Source organism: Chiloscyllium plagiosum, chromosome 29 (assembly GCF_004010195.1).
Source record: "Chiloscyllium plagiosum isolate BGI_BamShark_2017 chromosome 29, ASM401019v2, whole genome shotgun sequence".
Taxonomy (NCBI): domain Eukaryota; kingdom Metazoa; phylum Chordata; class Chondrichthyes; order Orectolobiformes; family Hemiscylliidae; genus Chiloscyllium; species Chiloscyllium plagiosum.
The window spans coordinates 8,079,811-8,099,904 of NC_057738.1; the positions used below are offsets into that span (position 1 = coordinate 8,079,811).

Sequence of the window (20,094 nt, forward strand, 5' to 3'; positions counted from 1 at the left end):
AGGCTGGGGCTGTTTTCCCTGGAGCGTCGGAGGCTGAGGGGTGACATTATAGAGGTTTACAATATTATAAGGGTCATGGATAGGATAAATAGACAAAGTCTTTTCCCTGGGGTCGGGGAGTCCAGAACTAGTGGGCATAGGTTTAGGGTGAGAGGGGAAAGATATAAAAGAGACCTAAGGGGCAACTTTTTCACGCAGAGGATGGTACATGTATGGAATGAGCTGCCAGAGGAAGTGGTGGAGGCTGGTACAATTGCAACATTTAAGAGGCATTTGGGTGGGTATATTAATAGGAAGGGTTTGGAGGGATATGGGTCGGGTGCTGGAAGGTGGGACTAGATTGGATTGGGATGGACGGGTTGGACCAAAGGGTCTGTTTCCATGCTGTACATCTCTATGACTCTATGACTGTTTCTTAGATTGGCCGATTGACTCTGATTTAAACCTAGGCAAAAGTGAGTGCTGCAGATGCTGGAGATCAGAGTCAAGATTAGAGTAATGCTGGAAAAGCACAGCAGGTCAGGCAGCATCCGAGGAGTAGGAAAGTCGACGTTTTGGACAAAAGCCCTTCATCTATATTTCTAGTACCTAATCTTGACTCTGATTTAAACCGGCCTGTTGTAAATGCAAACACAGCTTAATAACTATCAGTCATAATCAAATTGGTGTATTCTCTATGTCAAAGCTTCTATCAATCAGAGTCCAACTTGCCAATCAATTAGCATGCTTTTTTATCCACTGTAAAATGTTGTTTTCCTTTGCATTGGTGTTCTTGTGAAATATCCTGATGAGTGCATGACCAACTACAGGCGAAAATGGGATGTGCCTTAAATGGGCTGTAATCTCTACCCCACCCACCACACCCACAGAATCTCAATCACTCCTTGAAAATCCAGCACATGGCCAATTTCACCTCACACATTGTTACCCAAAGGCAGACAGTGCAGCAGCAGAGGAGAGAAAAATCAAGCCCTAAGTGTTTGGCAACTTGAATTTGTTTGTTTGCTATATAATTTGCACATGTCTGTACAATGAGTTCAGTTGCAGAGCAGGTACGATTCGTTGTTGCAATTGTTATTTTCTCCAAAAAGACTTTTAAAAAGTGTGCATTTCCCAGTGACCAATGCAACAATATTGAACTACAAGATTTCATGCTAGTAAACTTTTATTAGAACAAATACACTAAAATTCACATAGAGTTAACATTATCTAGTAAGCATCTATTACACAAAACTGCAGAAAAAGATATTCCGTATTAAATCTTAACACAAGTGAAAATCCCTCGCCACATTTTTACATTACGGTGCATTCTCAACAGAAATGTACAGCAGAATCTTCCAAATTCCTGAATGACATGGGCTGTGCTGAGGGAGCTGGGAAAATCACAGATGATATCCAGTGGGGACTCTCTCGATGTTGAGAATAAGAAGTGCCATTTCCAACCAATTGTCAAATAGGAAGGCAAGACTCTCACTTGTGAGCAGTGAGAGGCCAATTTGCATACATTAACATTTCATTATTACTTAATCCCATCTCATTAATATACAGTATTCCATTCTCCCAATCATCAGATAGAAACTGGATGCTGAGAATTCCCAATATGAAAGTCAAAGTGGTTATCTAGTGACTCTAGCTCACTGCTTGCTCCTCTGGACCTTAATCTTGGATCTTGCATCTAAGGACACATTCCATGGGCAGCAAATGTGCACACCCCACATCCACAGACCTTAGGATTTGACTCACACCAGCCTCACTGCATCATTATGGAACATTTCCAATCCACCTACAATCGGTTCTGGACTTCAGTTCTTTCTTTCTCTCCCATTACATCTCAGTGCAGTCCCAGGGTGCACAGTTGGGGTGGATGGAACCAGCCATTGTGTGAAGCCCATTGGATTTGGTGTTTGGGTGATTCTAGGGGACCTCAGACATGCTGAGAGACTCCTGGTCAGAGGCAGCTGCACCCTCCTTGGTTTGATCTCCCACAGGGCTGACAGGATGTAGGAGGAAGGCCCAGCCATCTCTGAATGTCCTGTAAGAAGACTTCTGCAAGGCCTGTATGTAATTCCCCCTCTAGGTGAGTGCCTACTGGCACCAGCATGTCCCCTTTTGAGGAAGGGACACCCAGTGTGAACTCAAGATCCCTTCATCCCCTGTTGCTTTGTCATTGATGCTGAGCACCAATGGGTAGAATGAAAGGGTACTGGTTCGTCCACCTTTACAGCCAATATTGAGTGTGCTGGACCTGGCTTTCCAGAGCAGCCACCAATCAGTCTGTGGAGGCAGCTAGGTACTGAGATGCCTGAGGCAACAAGGTCCCATGGTATTGCTGCAGTCCTGCAGCCTTTGTGCCCCAATAAACCTGCCTGCTGCTCCTGAGGCTTCTTGGACATTTCACTGAAGTCCCTCATGGAGCCATCTCCTAAACAAAGAACAAGACAGCTCAGAAACAGGCACTTCCACCCTCCAAGCCTGTACCGACATGTTTTGCCCTTCTATACTAAAATTGCCTTCACTTAAAGGATCCATATCCCTCTATTCCCCTCGTACTCTCCATATGCTTTTTGAATTCTACTATTGTTTCTGTTTCCAGCACCACCTCTAGCAATGCATTCCAGGCACTCACCACCCTTTGCATGAAACACTTGCCTAACGCATCTTCCCCACGTTGCACCTTGAAATTGTGTCCCCTAGTAAGTGACCCCTCAACCCTGGGAAAAAGCCCCATACTTCCCACTCTATCCATGACAATATTTTATAAACTTCTATCAGGTTATCCCTCAAATTCCTGTGTTCCAGTGAACTCAAATCCAGTCTATCCAACCTTTCTTGATAGCTAATATCTCTCATTCCAGGCAACTTCCTGGTAAACCTTTTCTGTACCTCTCCAAAGCATCCACATCCTTCTGGTAGTGTGGTGACCAGAACTGTATGCAATATTCCAAGTGAGGTCTAACTAAAGTTCTATAAAACTGCAGCATTGCTATTCTTATAATCAGTGCCCTTTCCAATGAAGGCAAGCATGCCATAGGCCTTTTTAATTCCCTTATCCACCTGTGCAGTGCACCCAGATCCCTCTGCATATCAATGCTCCTAAGGGTTCTGCCATTCACTGTAGAATTTCCACCTGTACTTAACCATCTAAAATGCATCCCCTCACATTTGTCTGCATTAACCTCCATCTGCTATTTTTCTGCCCGTGTCTCCAACTTATCTATAGCCTGCTGTTTCCTCTGAAAAACCTCTTTATTAACTGCAGCTCTACCAATCTTTGTTTCATCTGCAAACTTACTGATGAGATTAGCCAAATCATTTATGTAGACCACGAACAGCAGAGGTCTCAGCATTGATCCCTGTGGAACACCACTAGTTACAGCCCTTCATTCCGAAAGCATCCTCCCACTGCTACCCTCTGTCTCCTATAACTAAGCTGGTTCTGTATCCAGCTTGCCAGCTCACCCCAATACCATGCGATTTCAACTTTTGTACCAGTCTGTCATGAGGGACCTTGTCAAAGGCTTTACTGAAGTCCACGTGGACAACATCAACTATTTTTCCCTCATCAATCATCTTCGTCCTCCTCAAAAAACTTGATCAAGTTAGTGAGACATGACCCCCTCTCACAAAACAATGCTGTCTATCGCTAAATTGATAGATCCTGTCCCTGAGAATCTTTTCCAAAAGTTTGCCTACCACCAATGTGAGACTCACAGGTCTATAATTTCCAGGATTATCCTGTAACCTTTCTTAAGCAATGGGAAAACATTGGATATTCTCCAATCCTCAGGGACCTCACCTGTGGCCAAAGGGGATACAAAGATGTCTGCTAGTGCTCCAGCAACTTGTTCTCTTGCTTCCTTAATATTCTGGGATCGATCTCATCAGGACCTGAGGACTTATCTACATTAATACTTCTTAAGGCACACAACACCACTTCCTTTTTAATACCAACTTGGCTTAGGACCTGTGCCATCAACCTGGTGAATTCTCCCATGACCATCCGCAGAGGCATAGCAGAGATGCGCTCATGAGCATGTGTTCCTAATTAAAATATTTGCCAAGGTGTCAGTGTCAGTGTCAGAGCTGCTGGCAGGTGCAGAAGACAATCTTGCATGTGCATCTACTCAAGCACTGATGAAGAGGGGGTGGTCGGATGGTAACTCTCCTCTTGGCTGCAAAGACCATGTTGATCTGCTCGTGCCTTCAGGACCAAAGGGGCAGGTTAACAAAATATTCGCATTGGCAGTAATGCAAGAACAGCACAGATTGGATAATGTTTCCTCACCAGTGATGAACCAATCTTCTCTGTGTAGGCGGTAAGGAGCCATTTGTCAGGCTCTCCGCCACCCATCCTGGCGTTTTAGGCCCAATTATAGGTGATTGTCTCCTGGAATAAACAAAGGGAGTGAGCTGTAAGTAGCAGGTACAGATGTTATTGCTGGTACAGGTGGGGACATAGTGGTGAGGTGTCCTGGGTGAGTGAGTACAGAGGACATGCAGGGTTAGAATTCTGGGGGAATTTAGGTGGGTGAGAACAAGCGAAGGAACATGTTGGAGGCAACAGTGAAAATGAGAGCCTTGGTGGGATGTGTGCAGAGATAAAGTGAATATGAGGTAACAGAGAGATGATGGTGACATTTATCCTGGCAGACTGCAGAAGGTCATTGACATTCTTTCTAAATTTCTCTGAATGGATGAGACCACACTGACCCAGTTGACAACCTTTGTCTGGGTTGGTAGGGTTGAATGTAATCACTATCAGTGTTGGTGCTGGGTCAAGAGGGCATTCTTCCTCTGCATCACCCTATCTGCCAGGACTGCCTGGTCCCTGTTCGCAAAGTGAGACACCAATTTCCCCTTGTTTGCCATGTCTGGGAACAATGTTACAAATTGTGCAGGGCAGTTCCAGACTGACAGTGCTTGACTGGGTACACAACAGCCTTTTCAATATGGTGCTGGTGCCAGGAATCTCAGGATATCCCAGTAGTGGTGAGTATTTCTACCTGCCATGAGTGGGAGAATTAGCCAAGGTGAGCACCACAGCGGCATGGTGATGGAACTTGACAAAAATGACACTTAGCTGATTTCTGATAAGATTCAACTCATTGTCGTGTTTTTAAAGTCCTGAGCATCACCCAGCTTTAACAAGATCTGTTCTCCCTGACCCACCAAGGTGAATCTTCTAAATCTCCTTCACTCAATCTTCTGAGCATAATTGAATGGACTTCCAGTAGCAAAGTATCCTCTAGTTATTCCTTAGTCCTTAACTTACTGCAAGTGTCGTTTCCCTTCACCAACCCTCTGTTTAGTGGTTAACCCAAAGTAATCCTTTCCAGCATGCACAGCTTAATCTTACCCATGCAAATCCCACTGTCTCTGTGAGTCTAGGCAGTAGCAAAACCAACTGCTTCCTTTTCATGTGAATGTTTTCAAATTTGTGATTGATTTTGAATAAATTTCATTATGCCTTTCTGTCTTCATAATAAACAGGTTGTGTTGCTTTGTCTTCAGGCAGATGTAGCATTAGGCTCATACCTGTGCAGATTCCACTGGATTTTCCCTCTCCAAACTATTCCAATTTACCTTGTATAGAAAGAGACAGTTTAAAAGACAGCTACTTAACAACATGCAATGTCATAGAATGGATTTAAAGCAGGCCTGTTGTGTTCTTTCTTACCTGATCCACCTGCCTTAGTTTTAGTATTGTAATACCATGAGTCTTTAATGAAGAGAATTGTAACTGATGTTGATAATTGCTTTATGATTTGGATTTGATTTCTTTTCTGTCTTTTGAAGGATTCTATCACTGGAAGAAAATTTCCTTCTGCAGTTCAAAATGGATGTAAGTTCAACTTTTCTAGTAGGGAAAGCTTTTATATTACTGTTCTGCAGCCTGACTGAAGTAACAGAGTACTTACATGTGAGCAATTTCATGGCCTGTTAGTGTACAAAGTGTACAGAGTTGGCTTGGACTGAGTGAGAAATTGGGAGTTTGGTAAATGAGGGCATCTGAACATTATCTCTTTAAAATCTAATCTGATGTGTAATTTACTGTTTGAGGTTATGTCTTTCCAGCCTTAGGTAGATAGATACTTTCATCAACCTGTCCAGAGATGTTACTACATATACCTCTGAGATTAGAATCTGGGCCTCCTGGCTCAGAGGAAGGAACACTACCACTACATCGTAAGAGCCCCCTAGCCTGAGGCAGGTATAAACAAGATCTTTTTAGAAAAGTAACTGTAACTAATTTAAAAGCTGCTCTAATCTTTCAGAAGGACTCTCGTGTGGTGCAGTGGTACTAGGAGCCCTGCGTTCAGCTCCTTTCTGCTCCAGAAGTGTCTAATAACATCTCCGAACAGATTGATTGGAAAGTATCTCATTTGCTTTCAGTAGCTGCAACAGAGCTGACTCCCCTCTGATTATTAGGTAGTATCAATATTGGGTCTGAGTGTACCTTACAGGGAGTGCATCTTGGACTAAGTATGAAGCTGGGAGTTTAATGACTAGAGGAGTTGGAGCAATGGTCGAAGGATAGTCTTGTTTCTTTTTCACCCTTTTTCACCCTCCAGTAGTTGGTTCTTACTTGGTAAAAGCTAAGAACCTGATTGGTGAATAGCTGGCTGAAGAAGGGCTTATGCCCGAAACGTCGATTCTCCTGTTCCCTGGATACTGCCTGACCTGCTGCGCTTTTCCAGCAACACATTTTCAGCTCTGATCTCCAGCATCTGCAGACCTCACTTTCTCCTCAAATTATTTTACATGTAATGAATAATTATAAAGTTTAGGTAGAGGAGGGCAGTTCAGCCAGACAGAATATGCAACCTGTGACTTATGGAAAGGCATGGACAAACACATCTGCACAAAAGTGTCAACAGCAGCAAAAGCTTAACTTCCAAGCTTCAGAATTCGAATGACAGCCTCTGCTACAGTGGTGCATCGATGAGTCAGACAGCTATGTGTGAGCACATTTTAGAGAGGTAGCCACACCACAGATTAGGAGCATGCTGGCAGAGAATGAACGGTAACTTTGAGAGAGTCCAAGAAAACCAGGTAGGTAGTGAGGGTGTTCCTGAGACGATCTCACTCACTAATTGATGTGCCATTTTGGATACTGGTGAAAGTGATGATTCCTCAATGAAGTATAGCCAAGCCAAATACATTGCACTATCAGTGGCGCAATTACACAGGTCAGGAGGTCAAAGAGTGGAAGAGCAATCATAAGAGGGGAGAGGGGATTTACTAATTAGGGGAAGAGATAGACATTACACAGACTGCAGGTGTATTTCTTGTTTGAGCTGTTGCCTTCCTGGTGCCAGGTTCAAGGATGTCACAGAGTGACTGCAGGACGCTATTCTGGATGGAAGTGAGCAGCCAGAAATCATGGTCTATACTGGTACCAATGATTTAGCAAGAGTGATAAGGCCTGAAAAGCAGCTTTTAGGGAGCTAAGGTTGGAAAGAGATTAAAAGTCAAGAGTTTAAATGGAGTAAAAACACGATTAATCTCTGTGCCATCTGACAGTGAGGGTGCGAGAATTAAGCATTTGAACACATGGCTGGAGAATTGGTGTTGGAGAGAGGCCGTCAGATTTCTGAGCTAATTTTGGAGAAGATGGGAATTGTATAGGATGGAGGGGTTGTACCTTTGCAGACCAGGTCTAACATCTTCCCAGGTATGTTTGCTCGTGCAGTTGAGAAGAATTTAAACTAGATTCGCAAGAAGATAAGGAGCTGAGAGGGAGCTCAGATTGAAGGGGAAGGACTACAGGTAACAGGAAGTAGAAAAATAATAAAAAAACAGTCATAGTGAAATCAAATAGGATCAAAATATGGAGTAATATTGAAGCCAACTCAGTACAGTCATATATTGGTAAAACTTTCAAGATTGGGTGCCAGAATTTTGGCAATTCAAGCATTCCATTTATCTTGCAAAGGAAAGATTTGATTTTTGTCTTACCCTTGTACTTAGGCCTGTAGCCTGGAGGACAGACGGAAGGATTTTGAGAAGATTTTTTCTCATTATGATGTGGTGGGTTTTATTTTCTTTCTTAAATACTTTACTCTGAAGTATTTGTGTTTTATGTTTGTAAGTGCACACATATACTTCCAAAAAAAATTGAAAATCAATTGAATTTTAGGTACAGAGTCTCAGATGAATTTATTTGGGGTGGCACGGTGGCTTAGTGGTTAGCACTTCTGCCTCACAGCACCAGGGTCCCTCGGGCAACTGTCTGTGTGGAGTTTGCACATTCTCCTTGTGTTTGCGTGGGTTTCCTCCGGATGCTCCGGTTTCCTCCCCACAATCCAAAGATGTGCAGGTCAGGTGAATTGGCCATGCTAAATTGCCCATAGTGTTAAGTGCATTAGTCAGGGGTAAATATAGGGTATGGGAATGGGTCTGGGTGGGTTACTCTTCGGAGGATCGGTGTGGACTTGTTGGGCTGAAGGGCCTGCTTCCATGCTGAAAGAAATCTAATCAATTTTAATCAACACCTAACATATGACACCTATAATCATGTTCATTATTCATAGGATCTTGCTATGTGCTAATGAGTTGCCACTTTTAGATCATGAAAACACCAGAAATAGGAGCAGGAATAGGCCATTTGCCCACCATTCAGAAAGATCATGGAGTCATAGAGATCTACAGCACAAATATGGTTTGGATGGCCTTAGTCCATTGAGTCTGAACCTGTCAAAAATAGGCACTTAGCTATTCTAATCCTAATTTCCAATACTTGGCCCATAGCATTGTTTGCCTTGGCATTGCAAGTGCACATATAAATACTACTTTAATGTTATAAGGTTATTGGCCGTTAACACCCTTACGGGCACTGAGTCTCAATTCCCACCACCCTCTGGGTGAAAATAGTTTTCCCTCACATTCACTCTAAACCGCCTGCCCCTTATCTTCAATTAATGCCCCTGGTCATTGCTCCCTCCACCAAGGGGAAAAACCTTTCTTTCCATCTACTCTGTTAATGCTCCTCATAATTTTATATATCTCAGTCATTGTCACCCCTCAAGGAAAACAACTCCATTCTGTACAAACCTCCTTCAAAACTGAAATTCTCCAGCCTAGACAACATCCTGGTAAATCTCCAATGCACTCTCTCCAGTGGTATCACCTCCCTCCTATAATGTGGATTCCAGAACTATGCATAGTACTCAACTTGTGGTCTAACCAACATTTTATGTCGGTCCAACATAACTCTATGATAATATAGACAAGTATCCCACATGTATCCTTCACCTTTTTATCGACCTGTTCTGCTATCTTATGGGACTGATGGACATTCACACTGATCCTCAGTGCTCCCCAGCGTCCTACTGCTCCTCGTTTTTCAAACTGGAGGCCTGTGACCAGCGGTGTGTGACAAGGATTGGTGCTGAATCCATTGCTTTTTGTCACTTATATGAATGATTTGGATGTGAACATAGGAGGTATGGTTAGTATGTTTCTAGTTGACAACAAAATTGAAGAAGTAGTGGACAGTGAAGAAGATTACCTCAGAGTACAATGAGCTTGATCAGCTGGGCCGATGGGCCAATGAGTGTCAGATGGAGTTAAATTTAGACAAATGTGAGGTGCTGCATTTTGGAAAGGCAAATCAGGGCAGGACTTATACATTTAATGGTAAGGTCCAGGGGAGTGTTGCTGAACAAAAAGACCTTGGAGTGCAGGTTCATAGCTCCTTGAAAGTGGAGTCACAGGTAGATAGGATAGTGAAGAAGGTGTTTGGTATGCTTTCCTTTATTGGTCAGAGCATTGAGTATATGAGTTGGGGATCATGTTGCGGCTGTACAGGACAATGGTTAGGCCACTTTTGGAATGCTGTGTGCAATTCTGGTCTCCCTGCTATAGGAAGGATGTTGCAAAACTTGAAAGGGTTCAGAAAAGATTTACAAGGATGTTGCCATGGTTGGAAGGTTTGAGCGAATAGTGGGACACCGAATAGAATGGGGCTATATTCCCTGGAGCATTGGAGGCTGAGGGGCGACCTTTTAAAATCATAAGGTGCATGGATAGAATAAATAGGCAAGGTCTTTTCCCTGGGGTGGGGGAGTCCAAAACTTGAGGCATAGGTTTAAGGTGAGACGGAAGAGATTTAAAAGGGACCTAAGGGGCAAATTCTTCACAGAGAGAGTGGTGTGTGTATGGAATGAGCTGCCAGACGAAGTGATGAAAGCTGGTACAAATACAACATGTAAAAGGCATCTGGATGGATATAAGAAAATGAAGGGTTTAGAGGGATATGGGCCAAATGCTGGCAAATGGGACTAGATTTATTTAAGATACGTGGTCAGCACGGACGAGTTGGACTGAGGGGTCTGTTTCTGTGCTGTACATCTCCATGACTCTATGTATTCCCTTGCCTTGTTTGTCCTGGATTGGATTGGATTCCATTTTTCACCGATAAGCCCATCAATATTCTCCTAAACTCCCTTACAAAGAGAAATAGCCTTCCAGCATCCACAGTGTCAATTCTCTCAGAATGTTTTCTGTTTCAATAAGATCACTGGGATTTTCTCTGTGGGCTGTGAGGCCTGCAGAGATATGTTATTTCCTGAAGACTGAAGCAGGTCCAGGTTAAAAGAAGCTCAATGACCTTAGGAATTCAGGAAATATGATTGTCAAACCCCTTTCAGGTGTCAACCCTCAAACTCTGACTGCCCCTGCATTCTCCTGTGCAGCACACCTCAGAACAACAAAACCTTGCAGCCACTTATTTCTCTCTCTCATTTTTCCAATGGTATTGTTAACCTTTGGAGAAAGATTGGAGCAATCTGCCACCAACACTGAGTCTCAAATTGACACCAATATTCATGTCCATGGCGAATCAGATATGGCAGACAATTAAACACTTGCTTTCCCACACCCGTGGTCTACACATAGGATAGAGGAAGGACTTCCCATGGCTATACAGCACCTCAGCAGAGTGTTTTCCAGCTCTTTGGCAGCAGGGAGGTGATGATGGGCCATGGAATGAAGATAGAGCAAGGGTACACAGAATTGGGGATTGTGCTTAAGGTAGCCTGGCATTTCATTCCTGGACCTGTTCTCCCTTTTGTCTCTCACTCTCAAATAACTCTAGAATGTAGCTACACATATTCTTGTTAGAATCCCTTTAAATTTAAATCTTTCCATTCACATGAGTGGGCCATCAACATTCCTAAACTATATAACTGGTTGGGAGCCTTGCGAATGAGACTAAACAATCACAGCAAAGCCCACTTCCCTTACATTCTACATCAGCTGTACCACCCTACAGGCGACATTCCCACCATCCCCAATCCTGCAAGTGGGTTCTCTTGGTTAAAAATGCTGCCCAATGGACCAGCAAAGAGGAATTGGAATGAAATCGGTCTGGTGATTTGCTGACATCTAATAGATAGATGTCTGTTTCCTGACAGGTCATCAGCTGTGGTTATCACCATGGCAGCATGGAAGTGTTTGTTAAAACTCTTTCACCTGTATTGAGAGAAGACCCTGGATAGGCTATTGGCTAAAGCCCTCCCCACGAACACGTTACTGAATCTAGATATATCATTCTGCTGTGAATCTGGTTTCTGATTGCCAATTATTAAGTCAGAGCCATAAATAAGCAAAGTTACTGTTTTGTAAAAAGAAGCATGATAAAATAGCTTGAGTAGATTGTACTAGTGTGTATTTCTGAACACTTTCTGAAAAGGTAATGGATGGTATTCCAGAAGGATGTGATTGAATGAACTGCAAAGCCTTCTTTATCTGAACTTTAATACATTATCACCAAACCTTTTTGTTGATTCCCAACTGTTTGCTTTATTGTAGAGTAAAACAGGAGCTCTGGAAGGTCCTGAAGTAGATGGATTTGTTAAGGATATGATGGAGTTGGTGAAGGTGAGTTTACAGCAAAGTGAATTAATATATCATTTTTTAATAAAAATCTGTTTAAAACATATAGCTGCTCACATCAATCAAAATTTCAATTTCAATTCCTCACTGTTAGAGTATTGATAGTATAATAAAAAGGAAAGCAGTATTTCCTCCTTTCAGTACTTCTCTAGTCCTTTATAAATCGGATAAAATAATAAATATTCATTCCTGAGGCATTTGAGAAAGATTATTCAAATTACGCATCAAGATCTGATTTTTGAGAAAAAGTTTCTTACATTAGTTCTTGGAGAATTTAGTTTACCAATAAGGTGAGGTTTTTTTTACATTAGTTATCTAGTAATGTTTTACATTAGTTCACTAACAAGGCTGGTACTTATTACGTTAATTCATCAACAAGATAAGTATATTAGTGCATAAGAAGGCCATCACAGAACACCAGGTTTTGTCCAGTAGGTTTATTTGGAAACATTAACTTTTGGAATGCTGCTCCTTCATCAGGTGGTTGTGGAGTATATACTATTGGATTGTAACCTGGTGTTCTGTGATTTTTAACTTTGTACCCCCCAGTCCAACACTGGCGTCTCCAAATCTAATATGTTGTGCACTAACAAAAGTAGAACTAATCAGTTACTGGAGAAAGGGCATGTATGCAGTGAATACAAGTTACTTCTTCTCCAGTGATTAGTCAGATATATCTGCAGTGAGGTATTCCAAAGATCACCAAGCTTAAATCTCCACATTTCAGCATATAGATAGATTTGCAATGCAGAGTGATGCCAATAGCATAGGTTCAATTTCCACACCAGCTAAGGTTGTCATGAAGATTATATCTTCTCAACCCATTCCATAACCTGAGGCATGGTGACCCTCAGATTAACTTCACTGTTAGTCACCATCTTTCGGACAGAGTAGCCCTGTGGTCCCCTAGGGTGATGGTGACTTTAGCTTTTACAAATTTTGTTTTCAAAAATACCTTGAACAATATTAACTGAAATTTCATGAACTGACCTGATATAGCAACATAAGAGTGTATAGTTGCTTTTATGCAAATCTCAGTGTCTTGAGATGAAAGCCTCAAACAATCAATACTTCATGACTTCAGAAGGGCCAAGCAACATTTCAAGGGTTTTGCAGGAAAGGAGGAAATGTTATTAATACTAAATTAACAACAATTTCATTGGCAGTTAACACACCAGTTATAAATATGATAAGATGTACATTGGTGATACCAGACATTGTAGGTGCACTGTCCTCTCACAAACTAGCAGTTCAAGAAAAAGGCACACCACCAGCCTCAGTTGAGGATGCTATAGCACTGGTCTTGTTAATGAATTTGTGCAATAAATATAGGCCTTGCTGGTTAACTAATAATAAATTCTGGCTTTAATTGTAAACAAATTGTAATGAATGCCGGCATTACAAGTTAACTAATGTAACAAATGCTTATGTTGCTAGTGTATTCATTCACTTCTTGTGACTGAGAAAGGAAGCAGCTGTCATCAGCTCTGAATATTGCATTCACCCTCTCAGATTGGTTTAAAAATAAACTTTATTTCATTTTAGAATTAGTTCCACTTTAAATAATCTTTAGATTATAACTTGGGTCAACTTTGCAAAGTATTTTATTTGCCAGAATTCTCTTTTAAAGCTACAATATTTATAAGGAGTAAGAAGGGTCTGGATGAGACTTAAAAATGACTAAGGAACTTAGTGATGCGAAGATACTGCCGATCTCAGCCACAGGAGGCCATTGACAATCTGTGGCTGTCTTCTACCTACAACTTAACCAAAAGGAGTTCTGACAAAGAGTTACTGGATCTCAAACGCTAACTCTGATTTCTCTCCACAGATGCTGCTGGACCTGCTGAGATTTTCCAGCAATTTCTGTTTTTGATTCTGATTTGCAGCATCCGCAGTGCTTTTGGGTTTTTACTAACCAAATGGATAGCCTGGTGGGAGGGCAAATGGGTCGCTCATTTCGGGAATATTCAGGATCTGGCTTTCTGTATATGTAGACTCTGCAAATAGTTCTCCACAGTCCCTACCAGTTTGATCCAACATAACTTGCAAAGATGATTAATTCTATTTTGGACAGTCAATCAAATTTTGATAGGAGGTGGTGTGGCATGTGATCATTATCTATGAACTAAAGGTTCGCTGTCAAATTTTCCTCTGAGAATACAGAGGAAAATTATCTGCTGCCATGATAAGGTGGAATCACACTGTCTTCCGATGTGGACTGCTAGATACCAACACACTCTGTGTCTCATGCAACTTATCAAGCTTGTCAAGTAGGGAATTTCCCTTGGACTGAGCCCATTGATGCTGGCACAATTATACCAATTGACACAGGTTCACAAAGAACCTGAGTCAGCTAGAGAAAATGAATAACGATATTGCAAAAATGGCCTTCCAACATCTGAATCAATTTGCTAAAAGTTTCTTTTAAACTTACTGCCAAATTCAACACAACACTTAGCAACCTGGATAGTCATCATATCTGGTTGAAATTTGCTGAAGCTTGATTGACATAAAATAGTGTTGATGTTATGCATTTTTTTATAATAAGACTATAAGAAACCCCCTGCCTGTTATGGATGGGAACCTCCTCAGCATACTAACAGAAGTGCGTGACTTATGCAAAAGGATAGAGATATATAATTAAAGCGGTTATGAGGCATTGTAAACACGATAGCATTGTTACTCTTATAATAAACTCATCTTTTTTCTTGTTTTGTTCAGTCGAGTATTACTGGAGTTGACCTGGACAAGTTCCGTGAAATTCTCTTGCGCCACTGTGACGTAAACAAGGATGGAAAAATCCAGAAGTCAGAGCTTGCGCTCTGTCTTGGACTGAAACTAAACCAATGAGACAACCATGCAATGGAGTACTTCACACTGTCACAGAATGTAATCTTTCCTGTCAAACATTTAATATCACACTTATACAGGCAGCACTACCCACGATCATAGAAGCACCAAAGTATTACTAGTGTAAGAGGAGAGGCGGGTGTGATAAGTTAATTCTCCAAAAGGGCAATTCAAAACTTATATTAAAAAAAAATGAATGGATCGGGGCTTTTGAAATTGCATGCAAAGGTTTGACTTTAGGCTTTCATTTCAACATTGATGTAAATCGAAAGATTACAGCAGACCATAATTGGAGTGTGGATATACAGAGATCAAATTCCATCCAAACATTTTCACATCTTAGATGTAAAGCACTGTCTGTGCATTTTGACAGAATGTTTATGTGAATTCAGTTGGCCGACTTGTGCAATTAAGAATAAAAGTAAGTGTGCGCTCCCAAAAATAAATTCTTTGTGAAATACTAAGGATATTTTAAGAAAAGATAAAGGACATATGCATCAGGCAGTGATATTCAGTAGTGCCTCTCAGAACATCAGTCATCCTACAGTTACAATACCAATTTGCACTCAGTAATACATTAAGAAGCGTTTGATATGCTGCCAGTGAAAGCTGCAGTTATAACAGTCAGTCTGTTAGCATACCAATGGTGATTGCTGAATTTCTGCTTATTTCACTTGCAACTCATCTGACTTTACCAGAAGAATTAATTGGAATATAAGTTCTGTTTTCATCAAGTAGTTAGGGTAATTATTATAGTTTTGCATTAAAATTTGCTCTGTTTGTTTTAACTGTCTCATCATATTACATTATTGCTATGAAATCTATGATATTGGAGAATAATAAACTATTATAGTGATAGTCAAATGGAGTTGATGCTTGGAAATATTTTAATTCATTTTCTTTGTCCTTATCTATGAAGAAAACCATTTCTACAGATGAGAAAAGATATTCATTAGCAACCTTTTGGGGTTATACATGTGCTGTCAAAACTCGAAAAGAACATCTGCAATGTGAGTGAGCACACTTGTGCAGCGAATCCTACCACTGGATTGGTGAAGGTGAAGTGAAGGTCACGAAAGGTTTGCATAGCAAACGAGTCATTATGTCACTCAGCAGCAATAGGGAGTTTGCATTGGTGCTGCCATTTTAGAGCTCCAAGACTGAAGTTAAGTGAACTCTGCACTAAATGAGGGTGGGCATCTTCAGGCACAACTGACCCTCACCCTCACCAGGGAGGAAACCAATCATATCAAGTTGCAGTCAATGACTGAAAAGCTGGCTGGCAGTCTTCTCTGCTTATCACTGAGTGTCATGTCACCAGAATCTGCCAGTAAATCAGAGACTGGGATCCTTGGGGAGCTGGAGAGAGTTGCTAGAGGCTTGGACTGTGCAGCCATGAAGGCCTGCAATGACAAGTAGGGAGTGGATTCTCTTAGGAGAGGGATCTTGGGGGGTGGCATAGGGGAGCAAAGAAAGAGGTGTTCAGCAACACTCTGCTACCTGCCATCTGCCTCCAGAATGGGGCAAATGGAAGCCTCTCTCCCACCTCCAACCCAGTGTGCTCTGCCTGGAAAACAGCCCAAATCTCTCACGTAGCAAGAGGCAGTTAATGGGGCCAGTCATGAACTGAGGCTCTCAGCGGCCAGGGCTTTAAATGATGACAAGGTTGAGAAGGTTGTCCACAGACCCCCTTGTCCAGAAATAAATGTTGAGATGAAAAGGTTGGGGGAGGATGTTGTGGAGGGTGTGTTTATCTGGAAGTGCCAGCCACAAATTAAAAGCACTTTCTTCAACCTGCCCACATCACTAGGCAAGAGAAAATCCCATTCCTCTCTTAGCCTTTTCCAACGAATATGCTTTAAACAGCGTAAAGACTACTTTTTTTAAAGAGATCATCAACCTTCAGATTACATACTGCTTGATTTATTCTGGACTGGGGTGGGGGTGGAACCTTGCATGTGGTGTGCTGCTGCCTCGTCTCCTGGACGGGGAGTGGACTTAGCAAGTGCTTGCTCTGTCAGTCCCATTGAACTGATTGGCGGGGGGGGGGGGGGTAGGATGTGGGAGACTTCAGCAATGCTGCAGGTCCCTTACACACAAGTGTGTCTCTGCTCAGAAACAAACCCTGAAGACAGAGAGAGGGAGTAAGGCAGGCAAAGGGAGGAAAAAAGGAAACTTCAGAAAACTCTGAGCCCCAGAGGACAGGCATTGAATCAATTGACCAAATAATTAATTATCTGAATGAAATAGTGCCTGCCCATCTTGTTCGGATAATCAAGGTTCCTCTGTATATGGTTAGAGCAGTGGAGTGCATGCTGAAGACATCTCCACAAGTTAGTTTCTCTCAGACATGAATATCCCTGTAGGCATTTCTCATGACATGCAGCATGATTTGGAGAATGAACAAATGGTGCAGCACAGCTGAACAAGGTGCAGGTGGAGGAGGGGGTAAGGAGCTCATATTGACCCAGGTTATGCAGGAAGCAATTCTCTCTTCGGAACTTTGTATATGAGACATCTTGACTGGGTCCAGGTTTGTTTTGCCAGTAGCTGTCAAAGCCTGTAACGATGAAATTTTGTACATCTGTCTCCACACAGATAGCAACTGGAAATATTTTGCAACAGCTTTGTTTGCCATTGAAATAAGATTGCATACAATAGGTCACTGCGCTTTTAGTTCAAAAAGAGGCGACTAAATTTCAATCTCACAGGGAGAGTTCAGCAGAGTAAGCATTCATTTTAACTGGCTTCACTATGGTTTAGGGTGTAATAGACAGCATAAATACTGCGTTGCGAGTACCAATTTCGACTTTGCACTATGTTGAAATTCACTCCCTTAATGTCTCACTGCTGTTTGAACAAAGGAATCAAATCATGCAGGCCACTGCATTTGAGTCACTCGATGAACCACAGCGGGGGACAGTGCAACAAACACAAACAAGATACCATGGATACAATGAAATCCAAGCTGCCATGAGAAAGGTATCAGAGCAGATGTTTGGGAGCTGAAGCACTTTTGTTGTCTGTACCACTCTAAAAGAGCACTACGTACTCAAGATTTGGTATCAAGATTCAAGATGCTGGACAACTGTCAGATCCTGAGTCACAATTGCCATCAGCTGTACAGTAAGCAGAAGTATGAAGAGGTTGAGGAAAATGAAGAAAATGCATGCAAGGGAGAATCTCAACAGCCATTTTTCTCCCGTGTGGTCTGTGAAGAATTCGTTACTTTATCCCTGAATTTCCATCACAGTGCCCCTGTGGACACACAATCCAAAAAAAAATGCCATTTTACATGCAAGTCATATGATGCAGAAATTTTCCTTTCCTGGTCCTGTGATAGTCAAAACGTGTGGTGCTGGAAAAGCACAGCCAATCAGGCAGCATCCAAGGAACAGGAGAGTCCTCCCTCCCATTTATCCCTCAGCAGGAAATGACATGTGGTATAGGAAATGACATCACCAACCCAAGGAAACCCAAATATATAAATAGAAAGCAGGCTACACCACCAGTGCTTCATCCAGAGGCTCACTGATGATATTACCTAGTATGGTGACAAAACGACTGACAACGAACCTTCCAGCTCAGTGAGCAAACCTACAATCAGAACCTCAACCTCAGCTACGAATCTTCTCAAAACTCACTTACCCTTCAGGTCCTGTTTAAATTTTTCCACTTCACCTTAAACCTATACCCTCCAGTTTTGGATTCCCTCACCCTAGGAAAAAGATCCTATCCATGCTCCCCATGATTTATAAACCTTTATAAAGTAAACCTTCAGCCTCTGATAAGCTCCAGCGTATTCACCCTCTCCCCATAACCCAAACCCTCCAGTCCTGGCAACATTCTTATAAATCTTTTCTGCATACTCTCATGTTTATCAACATTCTTCCTTTACAAGGGCAAGCAGAATTGTATGCAGTATTCTAAATGTAGCCCCACCATATGTCCTCTACAGCCTCAACATCACATCCCAACTCCTATATTCCATGTTCTGACCAATGAAGGCAATATTGCCAAATGCTACCTTCACCTCCCTGTCTACCTGCAAATTCCCTTTCAAGGGAATGTCCCCCTCATCTCTTTGTTATACAACATTCTCAAGGGCCCTGCCATTAAATGCGAAAGTCCTGCCCTGATTTGCTTTTCCAAAATGAAACACTTCATATTTATCTAAATTAAACTCCATCTGCCAGTCTTTAGCTCATTAGCCCATATGTTCAAGGTCCTGCTGTACTCTGTGATAACCTTCTTCATTGTCAACTACACCACCTATTTTGATGACATCTGCAAACCTTTTAACCAAAACCTTTATTGTGGGCGGCACGGTGGCACAGTGGTTAGCACTGCTGCCTCACAGCTGTACTCTGTGATAACCTTCTTCATTGTCAACTACACCACCTATTTTGATGACATCTGCAAACCTTTTAACCAAAACCCCCTATATTCACATCCAAATCATTTATGTAAATGTTGAAAAGCAAGAGACCAACACTGACCCTGTGGCACACCGCTGGCCACAGCCCTCCAGTCTGAAAAGCAACCCTCCACTACCACCCTCTGTCTCCTACCATCAAACCAATTTTATATTCAATTGGCTAGCTCCCCTGGATCCAATTTGATCTAACCTTACTAACTAGTCCAGCATGAGGAACCTTGTTGAATGTTTTGCTGATATCCAAATAGACTGAATCTACCGTTCTTCCTTCTTCAATCTTCTTAGTCACCTCTTAAACACACTCATTCAGGTTAGTGAGACACAATTTCCTATGCACAAAGCCATGTCGACTATCCCTAATCAGTCAATGCCTTTCCAAATGCATGTAAATCCTGTCCCTCAGAATTCCTTCTAGCAACTTATCCATCACTGACGTAAGGCCCACCGGTCTATAGTTCCCTGGCTTTTCCTTACAGCCTTTCTTAAACAATGGCACTACATTAGACAACCTCCAGTCTTCTGGCACTTTACCCACGGACGTTGATGATATAAATATCTCAACAAAGGGCCCGGCAATCTCTTCCCTAGCTTCCCACAAAGTTCTGAGAAGCATCTGATCAGGTACTAGTGAGTTATCAACCTCTACGTGTTTTAAGATCTCCAACATCTCCTCTTCTGGACAATGAACTCTTTTCATGACATCACTATTTATTTTTCCAAGTTCCCTGGTTTCTATATCTTTCTCCAAAGTAAATACTGACTTGAAATATTCATTTAGTGTCTCACCCATCTCTTGCAGTTGCACACAAATGGCCATGTTAATCTTTACGGGACCCTATTCTCTCCCAAATTACTCTTTAGCCCTTAATGTATTTATAGAATTTCATTGGATTCTCCTTAACTAT

The 20,094-nt window shown here is 42.0% G+C and overlaps 1 protein-coding gene across 2 annotated transcripts in view; it reads left to right on the forward strand.

Annotated features, from left to right (window-relative positions):
* Positions 1–15,615, forward strand: part of scgn (secretagogin, EF-hand calcium binding protein) — a 58,998-nt gene extending 43,383 nt beyond the window's left edge. For both annotated transcript variants that reach the window (XM_043719098.1, XM_043719097.1), the window contains exons 8-11: positions 5,797–5,842; positions 7,972–8,031; positions 11,815–11,883; positions 14,623–15,615. In XM_043719098.1, the coding sequence (XP_043575033.1) occupies positions 5,797–5,842; positions 7,972–8,031; positions 11,815–11,883; positions 14,623–14,751 (304 nt within the window). In that variant the 3' untranslated portion in view covers positions 14,752–15,615. The remainder of the gene's footprint in view (positions 1–5,796; positions 5,843–7,971; positions 8,032–11,814; positions 11,884–14,622) is intronic.
* The last annotated feature ends 4,479 nt before the right edge of the window (positions 15,616–20,094 follow it).